The sequence below is a fragment of the Cololabis saira genome, chromosome 17 (genome assembly GCF_033807715.1).
Source record: "Cololabis saira isolate AMF1-May2022 chromosome 17, fColSai1.1, whole genome shotgun sequence".
Taxonomy (NCBI): domain Eukaryota; kingdom Metazoa; phylum Chordata; class Actinopteri; order Beloniformes; family Belonidae; genus Cololabis; species Cololabis saira.
Window position 1 is genome coordinate 3,661,191 of NC_084603.1, and position 13,487 is coordinate 3,674,677.

Sequence of the window (13,487 nt, forward strand, 5' to 3'; positions counted from 1 at the left end):
CAAGACGGAGCTGCAACAAGTCAAGACAGAGTCAACAAGTCAAGACAGAGTCAACAAGTCAAGACAGAGCTGCAACAAGTCAAGACAGAGCCGCAACAAGTCAAGACAGAGTCAACAAGTCAAGACAGAGCCGCAACAAGTCAAGACAGAGCTGCAACAAGTCAAGACAGAGCTGCAACAAGTCAAGACAGAGCTGCAACAAGTCAAGACAGAGCTGCAACAAGTCAAGACAGAGACAACAAGTCAAGACAGAGCTGCAACAAGTCAAGACAGAGCTGCAACAAGTCAAGACAGAGCTGCAACAAGTCAAGACAGAGCCGCAACAAGTCAAGACAGAGCTGCAACAAGTCAAGACAGAGCTGCAACAAGTCAAGACAGAGCTGCAACAAGTGAAGACGTAGCTGCAACAACGGCTACGCCGGCGTCAGGAGAAGAAAGACAATCCGCTGAGTCGTCTGAGTCTGATAATGAGCCGGACTCGGAGCAGGGACTTTCACAAAATCCTTGGCCGTATCTTAACTCAATGTTTGAGTTCGACCGAGTAAAAAACGAGAGCACAGACAAACCACAGACATTTATTTTCAAATGTTTATTGTGTCTGCCGAAGCAGAACTACCTCTCTGCTTTCAACAACTCAACATCGAATTCTCAGAAACAAGAGTTAAAAGATCCTTAAATTAATTTAGAAAAAATATAGTAATTTACTGATGTGGAAAATAAGAAATTTACTCTTACTCTTACTTTTACTTAAAGTAAATTTAAAAGCATTTACTTTTGGATACTTAAGTACCTTTAAAAGCAAGTACTTCTCTACTCTAACTCGAGTAATATTTTGACTGAGCTACTTTTACTTGTAACGGAGTAAATTTTGACCAGTAGTATTTGTACTCTTACTCAAGTACTGAGTACTCTGTCCACCTCTGCTACCAGGTACTCCGAACACCGGCTCAGATAGGAACCCAGGTATATTCTTTTGGTTTTAGAGCCTTTAGTTCATCTAATGTGTCTTGTTGGAGGGTGCATCCTTGCTGTGCTCGCCTGTGTTTTTCTTCTACTTTCCTCAAAAAAATAATCACAATAATAAAATATTTACATGCAGTATATGCATGTAAAATTTACCTAAACATATTAACAGGGTAAAGGCTGAATTATGCTTCTGCGTCAAAACGACGTCGTGTCTACGGCGTGTGGTTTTTGTACACGCAGAGGACACGCCGTCACATGCGCCGTCAGTGACGTGCACCTCCCGAAAATTGTAACTACGCGTCGAGGAGACGCCGTCCACACGCAGACCGAGAGGGCTGTGATTGGTTCGTTTGAAAGCGAAGCATTTCCGGTTTCCGGTTTGAATCAGTAGTGAACTTCCAGGGCTTTTTTCTTCGTTTATATGTGATTTTTTTTGTTTTTGTTTTTTGCACAATAGTTGTCCTTATTTCTTTGATTTACTGTGAGCGGAAAAAGTCGGATAAACCATTCAGTCGCGGTGCAGTACCCCCCGCGGCCACTAGTTAGCGATCTTTTTCTGAATGGTTTATCCGACTTTTTCCGGTCACAGTAAATCAAAGAAATAAGGACAACTATTGTGCAAAAAACAAAAACAAAAAAAATCACATATAAACGAAGAAAAAAGCCCTGGAAGTTCACTACTGATTCAAACCGGAAACCGAAATGCTTCGCTTTCAAACGAACCAATCACAGCCCTCTCGGTCTGCGTGTGGTCGGCGTCTCCTCGACGCGTAGTTACAATTTTCGGGAGGTGCACGTCACTGACGGCGCATGTGACGGCGTGTCCTCTGCGTGTACAAAAACCACACGCCGTAGACACGGCGTCGTTTTGACGCAGAAGCATAATTCAGCCTTAAGACAGAAAATGTTGTCCCGACGGTGCGTACATGATGCAGATCTCCTGCCGAACATGCACTCAAGCTTTCAGACGCTTGCACTGACAAACACAGATCATGTTGACCCACAATACCTCCATCTAGAAGTCTAACTGAATGTAGCGCGATGTCCAGAGGTCCTTTGAAGCGCTGCTGGATTTCAGCTCCCAGCTGTGGTCCAATAGCTATCATATAAAAAGGAAAAGAGTTTAAGATAGTGGATTCTGTGATGACAGGGGAAATAACACGATTCCTCTGCTCTTGTTTTCCTTTTTCATTTTTGATTCCTTTTTCTTACCATCTAGGTTTCTGACAACCTCCTGCACAGTTTTGTTGCTCTCGTTTACCACGTAGTCGACTTGCTGGAAGGGAAAACAAAACCAGTTGTCCAGGCGTGTAAACATAAACACACATTCTTGTCCTCCACTCTGAGATTTAGCCTTGTGTATCCTAAGATAAGCACATTGCAGAACTGAGAGCTGGTCCTGAAGCAGTGCACTGACTGGACGCTGTTTGCACTGGCACTAGGGTTGCCACCCGTCCCGTAAAATACGGAATTGTCCTTTATTTGAGAAAAAAATGTTGCGTCCCGTATTGAACTAATACGGGACACGATTTGTACCGTATTTTCATTAACTTTTACACCATATTCTAGTTGAATTATTGAAATAAATTAACTTTTACACCATATTCTAGTTGAATTATTGAAATAAATTAACTTTTACACCATATTCTAGTTGAATTATTGAAATAAATTAACTTTTACACCATATTCTAGTTGAATTATTGAAATAAATTAACTTTTACACCATATTCTAGTTGAATTATTGAAATAAATTAACTTTTACACCATATTCTAGTTGAATTATTGAAATAAATTAACTTTTACACCATATTCTAGTTGAATTATTGAAACAAATTAACTTTTACACCATATTCTAGTTGAATTATTGAAATAAATTAACTTTTACACCATATTCTAGTTGAATTATTGAAATAAATTAACTTTTACACCATATTCTAGTTGAATTATTGAAATAAATTAACTTTTACACCATATTCTAGTTGAATTATTGAAACAAATTAACTTTTACACGATATTCTAGTTGAATTATTGAAATAAATTAACTTTTACACCATATTCTAGTTGAATTATTGAAACAAATTAACTTTTACACCATATTCTAGTTGAATTATTGAAATAAATTAACTTTTACACCATATTCTAGTTGAATTATTGAAATAAATTAACTTTTACACCATATTCTAGTTGAATTATTGAAATAAATTAACTTTTACACCATATTCTAGTTGAATTATTGAAACAAATTAACTTTTACACCATATTCTAGTTGAATTATTGAAATAAATTAACTTTTACACCATATTCTAGTTGAATTATTGAAATAAATTAACTTTTACACCATATTCTAGTTGAATTATTGAAACAAATTAACTTTTACACCATATTCTTCACCTGTATCTATATTCTACATCTGGGCTGATATGGACATACGTAGCATAGGAGGCTATTTCAGCTGCTATATGGTTGTCCGTCTGTACAGTCATGCAAGTTCAATGCTATTAAAGCACTTTAAACTTTAAATCAAAGCATTTTGTTTTTTCATATAAAATAAACACATTTTTATTCAGTTTAGAAGTTTTGGGGCTTTTTTTTTTGGCTCCTGCGCTGCTGAAATCCGGGCGTCCCTTATTTCTATTTCAGAAAGGTGGCAACCCTAACTGGCACACAAAAAGCTGTTGTATCACTGCATATTGATGGCAGGAGTGCAGAACATAAGGTGTTAAATTCAGACCAGAAATTGTTTAGATTTTTTTTTTAGCAACACAGAGACTGAGAGGAAAGATACTCAGAAATCAGAGCTCATAAATGCGGCCGTGTTGACGTCACGGACATTGGACATGTGAGTACTTCGTGCTTTACACAAGAGTGAGTGTTCCCTTGCCTGGGGCACAGCAGTGAGGAAGGTGTGGATGTTGCCTAGGATGTTGTTGATCTCCCCTGGACTCTGGTCCACGCTCGCTTTAAGAGCGTCATTGCTTCTGAACATACAGATGTTCCCTGCACTATTAGAAATAAATAGATAAAACAAAAATAAAAGTCATATAAATATCGGGACAGTTAAAATGCAGCATGAACACATTCAGCTTCAGACATCAGCTCAGCGTCACGCGGCCCAAACGCGCACACAAGACTGCAGTCACACACCCACTCACAAGATAATGATGGTGGTGCTGAATGCAAAAATGTAGAGCGTTCTCCTGCGGCAGTGGATGGAGGACGTCTGCTTTTGGTACATCTTCCCACCACAGTTGCCACAGCAGCGACAGCAGGCCAGGATGAAACCCACGATAGGCATGAGAATGATATACAGGACGCCAATGGCTACACACACCAGGAAACCTACTTGATACACCAGGGCCTGAACACAAGAACAGACAAAACTGATATTGTGACTTAAATGTTGATATGAAGGTTAATACAGCAAGTCCTTGTGGCCTGTTGTGACATCAGATACCAGCATCACTGAGCAGTAGTTTCCCTTCAACACGGTGACGATACACAGAGGTGTCTTCAGTATTCACATTCATTACTCAGGTAGAAGTATAGATACTAGAGTTTAAAAATACTCCGGTAGAAGTTGAAGTATCAACTCAAGTTTTTTACTCAAGTAAAAGTATAAAAGTACTGGTTTCAAAACTACTTAAAGTATAAAAGTAAAAGTAATGTAAGGGGGAAAAAAGCCATTAAGGACAAAAGCCATTGAACATGAATGCATCTTAGTATAATGCAAATATATTAAAGAACCATATATGTGTACTATTGAGCATTAACATGTGTTAATATAAATATATTAAAGAAGCATATATGTGTACTATTGAGCATTAACATGTGTTTCAGAGAGCAGCAGATATGTTGACTAGTTCCCTATAAGTATTGTAATGGTGCAAAAAGTCAAACTTCAGAGGCATGTTATCATTTATCCTAACCTTTATTGGAATGAACATCCAAGTTTAGTTGCAGGAATCTGAGGGAACGGATGTAAGAACAAAACTGGACAAGAACATCTGAAACAACCACAACCAAATTCACTCTATCCGGATGGAGCAATTTAACTGGATAGTTTTTTTTTAAAGGCCGAAATGAAATAGAGTAACGAGGCTGTTTTTAAAATGTAAGGAGTAAAAAGTACAGATAATTGCGTGAAAATGTAAGGAGTAAAAGTAAAAAGTCGTCTGAAAAATTATTACTCCAGTGAAGTATAGATAACCAAAATTTCTACTTAAGTAAGGTAACAAAGTATTTGTACTTCGTTACTTGACACCTCTGACGATACACAAGTGAGTAACGTCAGCGCGCATGAATAGATATTCACACACTGATGCTTCAACACGTGTGTGCATTCACTTACTTCTTTGATGATGTCTTGAGACTCAGTCTGTTTGGATTGATCCACTATTTTCAGGATCAAATCTAGAAAGAAACAAGAGGGGGAAAAGTTTGACTTTGTGTTTTTCGATAAATCAAATCAAATCAAATCAAACTTTATTTGTAAAGCACCTTTCATACAAAAAATGTAACACAAAGTGCTTTTCATAAAACATAAACATAAAATTTATTAATGATAATAAAAACCTATCTTTGTTATGTTTTTAATATGTGGAATAAAAGTGAGCTCAGAGTCAAAAATCACGCCCAGATTTTTAACTGATTTTGAGGGTTTAAAATCCTGTAACTTTGGTAAAAGTTTCTCTCTCTGGCCTTCAGGACCGATGAGTAAATAATAATAATACGAGAAGAGACACACATTTCGGTAGAAGACAAAAAATATCTATTTCACGTCTCTTTCCTTGTCATCCACGCACACAAAAGCCTCGCCACTAGGACAACGTGTCTTTTCCCATTTACAAACGTTTTAATCTGTCTATGATGTAACAAAAAAAAAAAGAAATGGAAATCTGACACCAACATCTCATTGTTGTTGGGAAACCAGGACGGACGGCTTGCTAGAGAGATTAGATTATTTTCTATACACACACAAGCAAAAAAAAAACAAGACAAAACTTTATGGTGCTTCTGAACTCTTTTTGTGTTTTTCTAATCAACTGAAATATACGAAAGCAAGAAGTGCTTTTGACACAATCTGTGCTCTTGTCACCACCCGTATGGATTTCCTTTTCTCTCACTTCCAAACACTTCCAACCTCAGAAACCCACAGTCTTCAGCGAGCCATGAAGTCATTTGCCTTTTATGACGGGGAGATGAAAGACAAAGAGTTCAAATGTTTCACACCTTTTAGTTAAAATCCAAAGGGTAACAATAGTCTCTTTATAGGTCATCAAGTGACTATTGTTGAAATGCACTCATGATCTTAATGACCATCAATGAGTTTACAATAAGCTCGAGCTGGTCAAAGGTTGTCAGACAGGTTTTTGAGCCCGTCTGTTCTCCTTTTTGAAATGAATACGAAGAAGGAAGTAATACAGAGCAATTACAGAGTATGACAGTAACAGTAACAGAGCACAAGTGCACTCTGTGCCAGGAAACAGGACAACTATAGACAAAAGGAGCCCATAAAAGGTTAAAGATTGACTAAGTTAAACAAGAATGCCCCATTAACTTACTGATTGGCCAGAACTTAAGGTCTCGTTGCTGGCGTTTAGAGCACAGGGCTGGAGTGAGGGCCAGGGCAGAGCAACTAAGCCACCTGATTTGAGTATGGTATCATTTGCACCTGACTAATCTGCGGACTGGCAGCAGGAAATCCACAATTGTACTCAGTACTCGAGTTGTAAAAAGAATTCAGGGGGGATGGTGGATTTTATCATATGGGGACAGATAATTTGTGCTGATTACAAATAATATAATATATTACAAATTATAGCAGTGACCAAAACACCTGCAGAAATACTGCAGGAATGACATAGCAGCAGTTAAATGCAGCCTTCTGTAAGCTTTAAATATCCACTGGGCTTACATCAAATACATCAAAACACAACAATAAAAAACACTTTTCTGAACTTATCAATATGACTCTGTCCTTCACAGGATAAGTAAAATGGATCACTGCAAAAACTCCAAATGTTAACAAGAATATTTGTCTTATTTCTAGTTAAAATGTCTCATTTTAGTAAAAAAAATCTCATTATTCTTAAAACAAGACTCATCACTGGAAAAAACAACAATTTTCACCTTGTTACAACCAATAACGTAATAATGTGCCAATAATGTAATAAAACTTTTGAGTCAATAATGTAATAACTTTTTGCCGATAATGTAATAATTTTGTAATATTTTTTTAATACCAGGCCAATAACGTAATAACCAGCCAATAATATAATGCCTTATTACATTATCGGCAAAAAGTTATTACGTTATTGGCTCAAAAGTTTTATTACATTATTGGCACATTATTACACTATTGGCTTTATTACATTTGAAATGGCCAAAATTATTACGTTATTGGCCATTATTATGTTTTTGGTTGTAACACACCTGTTTCAAGTAGATTTTCACTTGAAATAAGTAGAAAAATCTACCAGTGGAACAAGATTTTTTTGCTTGTAATAAGAAGATAAAATCTTGTCCCACTGGCCGATTTTCCTACTTATTTAAAGTGAAAATGTACTTGAAACAGGTGAAAATGGTCAAATAAGTTATTTTTCTGGTGATGACTCTAAATGTTGAAATAGCAGTAAAACCACATTCATTGATGAAATGACATAAGGGATGGAAAGGAGGGATTGCAGTTTTACAGGGGGGAGGATTTGGACCGTTTTTATTTCAGGGGGGATGCCATCCTCCCTCATCCCCCCTCAACTCGAGTACTGATTGTACTCAAACAGCATCAGTGACCATCACTTAGACGAGGAGCAACACATTACAGCAGAGATTCATCACATCTTATTAAGACTTATTAGGATACTGACCTTGGGGAAAGGGGTTTGGCTGGACTGTGTTCAGGAAGGACTGGACCAAAGCCGCCAAAAAGCCCACTCCGGGGTTCTCCTTGGCGGTGGCCTGATACTGCGGCGGCGTGAAGTTCTTTGGGGCCAAGGCTGCCGAACAGGCGGCCCCCGGGTGGACGGACTGGATAAAGATGAAACCCAGCAGCATCAGTCCCACTGCGCCCCCGAGGCCTCCGGCACGGCACCGCCACCCGCCACTCCCCATACTCTCACATAATGCCATCTTCATAAGTCGGACCATGTGGGGAAATGCCCGGGAGGACAAAACTGGCTTGCAGAATGATTAACTCTTGGAACAAGTTCTCTCGTCTGGGTGCATCTGCAAACAGGAAAGATACACTGATTGCGGTGGCATGCTCACAAAAGAAGGAAGAATCTGAGATTGCAGACGGGACTCAAATAAACCCACGGACTGAGTCACACAAGGAGAGGTCACAGAACAGCTCTCTGCAGTGTGGTGATGGAAAAGAACTGCCGCTATCTTGAAGAAGAACCGCCACAATGGCATTTTAAAAATAGGAAAGCTAAATGTTAAGTCAACGCCAATTTAGCTTCAAAAGGAGCAGTGCCCTTCAAGTTTCTGTTTTATGCTGCTTATCTGGAGATTTAATTGAACTGTGGAAGGTGCTGACTTTTATAAAGTTGTAAGAAAGTCAAGAAGTATTAATATAACCTGCCAGAGCCATAATCCTATAAACAGAGAGATTAGCTGCATTTGACTCAGTTATGGTACCAGCATCAACTTTGTTTATCCCAAAACCATCCTGGTCTCTCGGAGCAGGACACTTTCAACCCCACAGTAAAAAAAACTTTTTAGCAGAGGTGGAAAAAGTACTGAAAAATTGTAATTGAGTAAAAGTATCTTTACTTTGCTTAAATCCTACTCAACGTAAAAGTAAAAGTACTCATCTAAAAATGTACTCGAGTAAAAGTACAGAGTACTTAATTTAAAATGTAATTTGAGTAAAAGTTACTTTCAGTTATTTAATGCAAAAAAAGGATTAGTCAAATCAAATCCAGCACAAGTTGTTTTAATTAACTTTGAGGCATATTAAAGTAAACATCCACACTTGTAAAAGCTCAGCTAAGCTCAATAACATGATGATCCTTTTACTTCTGCAGAACAGGACAAAAAGGACAGTCCCAACCTGTACTGTAAAGTGCAAACTATTTTCAGTCATATTGTCCAACCGACAACACTAAAACCAGAATCAAAGTATTCAAACACAAAATAAAGTGCCCAATGCCCGCAGGATCCTGCTATTCACAATAAACCACAATAAAATGCCCACAAGATTTTCACCATAAATTTTGTACTCAGTAACGTGAGGGGTTTCAAATGTAGCGAAGTAAAATACTTGGGTCAAAATGTACTCGAGTAAAAGTAAAAATTACATATTTCAAAAACTACTTCGAAAATTACAAATTACTCATAAAAAGTACTCGATTACAGTAACATGAGTAAATGTAATTTGTTACTTTCCACCCCTGCTTTTTAGACATGCTTTTTTAAACAAATCACTTTATGACGATAAAGCCATAATCTAATTAAACACATGTTCTTCTGTTTACACTCAAAACACAAGCAGGTGAGATCAAATAGAAAAAGAAAAAAAACAGAAGAAAATGAGAGCGCAGGAGACAGAAACCAGAGGGAGCAGGTTGTCTTTTTTTTTTTCTTCTTCAGTGTACTTACCTTTCTTGGCTAAACAGTGCAGGACCCTTGTGCCGGTCTGAGGGAGAAACCTGACCCGTCTGCTCCTGATGGGAAGTTCAGTGTTCACTGGCCTTGAGAGCACCAGCTCTGAGGATAGAGGGAGGAAGGAGGACACGGATTGGAGGACGGCAAAGGGAGGGTCTTACAAAGTGGCATCGGGAGAGAGGGAGGGAGGAACATGGGATGCAGAGAAGTAGTAAATGACTGGAAAAGCTGCTGTAAAACAAATGGGATGGTTCCTATTTGATTTACAGGATCCTGGTAAAGGCCAAAGGTCTTAATGTGTTACTTAAACTCACAGGTGGACAGTAACGGAGTAAATTTACTTGAGTACTGTTCTTAAGTACATATCCAGAGGATTTGTACTTTACCTGAGTATTAGATTTCTTTGGTACTTATTACTCTTACTTGAATACATTTCCAAGACAAATATTTTTACTTTTACTCGAGTAAATTTCTAGGAAGGCTGAAAAGTACTCGTTACTTTCAGGTCTGCTCTTTTTTCTTCTTCAGGTTTTATATAACATTGTGGTTCTAAAAGCAGCACATCAGTGCAGCTGGTTTCAAAGAGTTAATTCTCAGAAACAAGAGTTAAAAGATCCTTAAATTAATTTAGAAAAAATATAGTAATTTACTGATGTGGAAAATAAGAAATTTACTCTTACTCTTACTTTTACTTAAAGTAAATTTAAAAGCATTTACTTTTGGATACTTAAGTACCTTTAAAAGCAAGTACTTTTCTACTCTTACTCGAGTAATATTTTGACTGAGCTACTTTTACTTGTAACGGAGTAAATTTTGACCAGTAGTATTTGTACTCTTACTCAAGTACTGGGGTCGAGTACTCTGTCCACCTCAGCTTAAACTGAAATATAAGCACAATAAAAAAATACAAGTTTTCCTTAATAGACTAGTATAAACAAAGAGGAGCAAAATACATTTGATCTATGTTCTAACACAAGGTCATTTATTTGATTCATAATTGTCCAGTGATCCAATCATTCTGCAAAGGTGTGGTGAGTAAACACGCAGACCAAACATAGGAGAAAACACACCCCCGTAAATGATTTGTTGGAGCAATAAATATCTGACTCTTGTCAAGAGAAGGTTCCCAGAAATAAAAAATGTTTTTAGCAACGGTTATAAGTAATATCAAAACCAAAATATTGTGCAGCAGAACAAGTCAAAACAAGAATATAACGACAGCAGACACTATCTCTTTTCAAACTAGTCTCAGGAGAGGAGCAACCTGTGGATGAGACGGAGAGGGTTTTATTATATTCCTTTAACCTGCTCTGATCTGGTGACTACTCCCCCTGTTTTCATCACTGCTAATGAGGTCTAGATGGGGAAGTGGGATCCCAACCAGCGGGGCGATGCAGTACTCTTATAAGACTAAAGAAAAGGGAAATATATCTATTTGCATGAAGAGGAACACTATAACTGATAGATAGATGGACCCAACTGACATGTGAACATCTAATTTCCCTAACTAAAGTCCACTGATGGGGGAAATAACTACTCAGAGCTTGTGCACTTCCTCTTCGATTGTTTTCATGTTCAGGTAGTTACTTGTCCACCCGTTCCTGGTTCTGCTCAACAAAGGCTCATCTATTACAAACTGATCCTTCAATCCACTAACAGGCCAGGTTTGCTGTGTTTACACTCAGATTATCCTCCTCTCCTGTCTTCCTGAAATATCCAATCCAGCTCATACAGTGGGGAGAACAAGTATTTGATGTAAATGCAAATTAATCACTTAAAAATCATACAATGTGATTTTCTGGATTTTTTTTTTTAGATTCCATCACTCACAGTTGAAGAGTACCTATGATAAAAATTACAGACTTCTACATGCTTTTCAAGTGGGAAAACCTGCAAAATAGGCAGTGTATCAAATACCGTATTTTCTGGACTATAAGCCGTTACTTTTTTCATAGGTTTTCAACCATGCGGCTTATACAAAGGTGCGGCTATTCTGTTGATTTTTCTTCAACCGCTAGGGGGAGTGCTAACCGGAATTAGAATAAAAACTAAGACAAAATAAATGCAAAGAAGAATACGCTACTTCTTCTTTAGCAGATAGAAGTAGAAGCAGATTTCAAACAGATAAATAGATAAATAAATACCGGTTATTTTCTCTTGGTTCTGTCCCGTTTTAATCAGCAAAGTTGCTGCCGTGTTAAAAGACAAACATGTACATCATTTACAGTTCAAAATCCTTCTGTATCTGACATAAATATCGAAATATCTAATCTGACAACAGAAATATCTAATCTAACAACATAAATATATTTGCGGCTTGCATATCTTTTTTTTTTAAATAGAGCAGATGCGGCTTATATACAGGTGCGGCTTGTATATATTTTTTTTATTATTTTTTTAAAAATAGAGCGGGTGCGGCTTATATACAGGTGCGGCTTATAGTCCAGAAAATACGGTACTTGTTCTCCCCACTGTATGAATATTATTCCCTCCTCCATGTGGCTAGGTTTTTCTCCAGCTGTTTTTTCTTCTTCTTTTGTTCAACACTTATCAATGGGAAGCAGGCAAACAATGGTCACTATCTTGTGTAAATTCGATTAACATTTGGTTTCAAAACTTGCGGCAACAATGACACAGCCTTCAAACATTACACAGAGGCATCTACACGGTAGTTTCTGTCATTATTCCTCACAGTTTACAGTGGATATGAGCTCTCCTCTAAGGTTTTCAAATAGCTTTAGATCAGCACTCATAGATGGACATTATCATTTCCATTTCATCTGTTACTCAGCGTTCCTGGATGTTTGTGGCGAGTCACTGTCCCGCTGAAAAAGCCAACATCCTGGCCTCTGACCTATTTTCACTTTTCAACTACCTTGTAATCTGTTAATCATTCATTTAGTTAGTTAGTTAGTTAGTGATTTATTCCGAACATGCAAATGATATATAACGTAAATATGAACAAGTAAAACAGAAATAATAATACAAAATGGCCGATCAAGACAATTTTACAAAACAAAACTAAATAAAACAAAAAAACAGCATAAAACAAAAAAACAGCACAGTAATTTCACTTGCATGTCCGAAAAGGGGTGGGAAGAAGTATAACTTATTTAATCCCGCCCCTTCTCCATAAAATATTAACAATATTTATTTATGTCCTTCTTATTTTTACATTACTCTTTTCTTAATTATATATAAATATATACATACACACACACACGCACGCACACACATACATACTGTACATACATAATATACACATACACACAAACATACAAGTACACATACATACATACACACACATACACTCTTTTTTCGTTATATTTCTTAATTGTGCTGACAACATATAAATAAATAATAATTAACAAAAGAAAAAATATATAAATATACATATATACATATATATATATATATATATATATATATATATATATATATATATATATATATATATATATATATATATATATATATATACACATATATACACATAAACAATGAACACATGGTGACAGTCATTAACCCTAATCCCTGTACCTTGTGAAAAATATTTTTCTATACGTGTTTTTGAAATGATTTATGTTTGAACATTCCTTTTTTTTTTTTTTTTTTTTCCAAACTTTATTTTAAAGTTTCAATCACAGTCAGAACATTGACAGTGGACAATACAAAACAGTCAGGCATCAAGGAATTAAATAAACAAATATAGTATGAGACATAAAGTGGATGACGTGCATAAGTAACATAAATCTAATAAAATAAATGAAACTAAATAAAAAGAAAGAAAATGGCAGGGCATATATTAAATTTCTCCAAATATTTCTTCAATTATGTTAACAGTGTGTATACATTTTTTATTATCAATTCTTTTAATACATTCAAGGTAGTTATTGAATCAATTTCAAAAGCAG

The 13,487-nt window shown here is 36.7% G+C and overlaps 1 protein-coding gene across 1 annotated transcript in view; it reads right to left on the reverse strand.

Moving 5' to 3' along the window:
- Positions 1–9,699, reverse strand: part of prom2 (prominin 2) — a 28,950-nt gene extending 19,251 nt beyond the window's left edge. The window contains exons 1-7 of the mRNA XM_061745205.1: positions 9,568–9,699; positions 7,833–8,190; positions 5,315–5,376; positions 4,119–4,324; positions 3,848–3,968; positions 2,179–2,242; positions 1,976–2,065 (exon numbers count right to left, since the gene is read on the reverse strand). Coding sequence (XP_061601189.1) covers positions 1,976–2,065; positions 2,179–2,242; positions 3,848–3,968; positions 4,119–4,324; positions 5,315–5,376; positions 7,833–8,112 — 823 coding nt within the window. The 5' untranslated portion in view covers positions 8,113–8,190; positions 9,568–9,699. The remainder of the gene's footprint in view (positions 1–1,975; positions 2,066–2,178; positions 2,243–3,847; positions 3,969–4,118; positions 4,325–5,314; positions 5,377–7,832; positions 8,191–9,567) is intronic.
- Between the last annotated feature and the right edge of the window lie 3,788 nt (positions 9,700–13,487).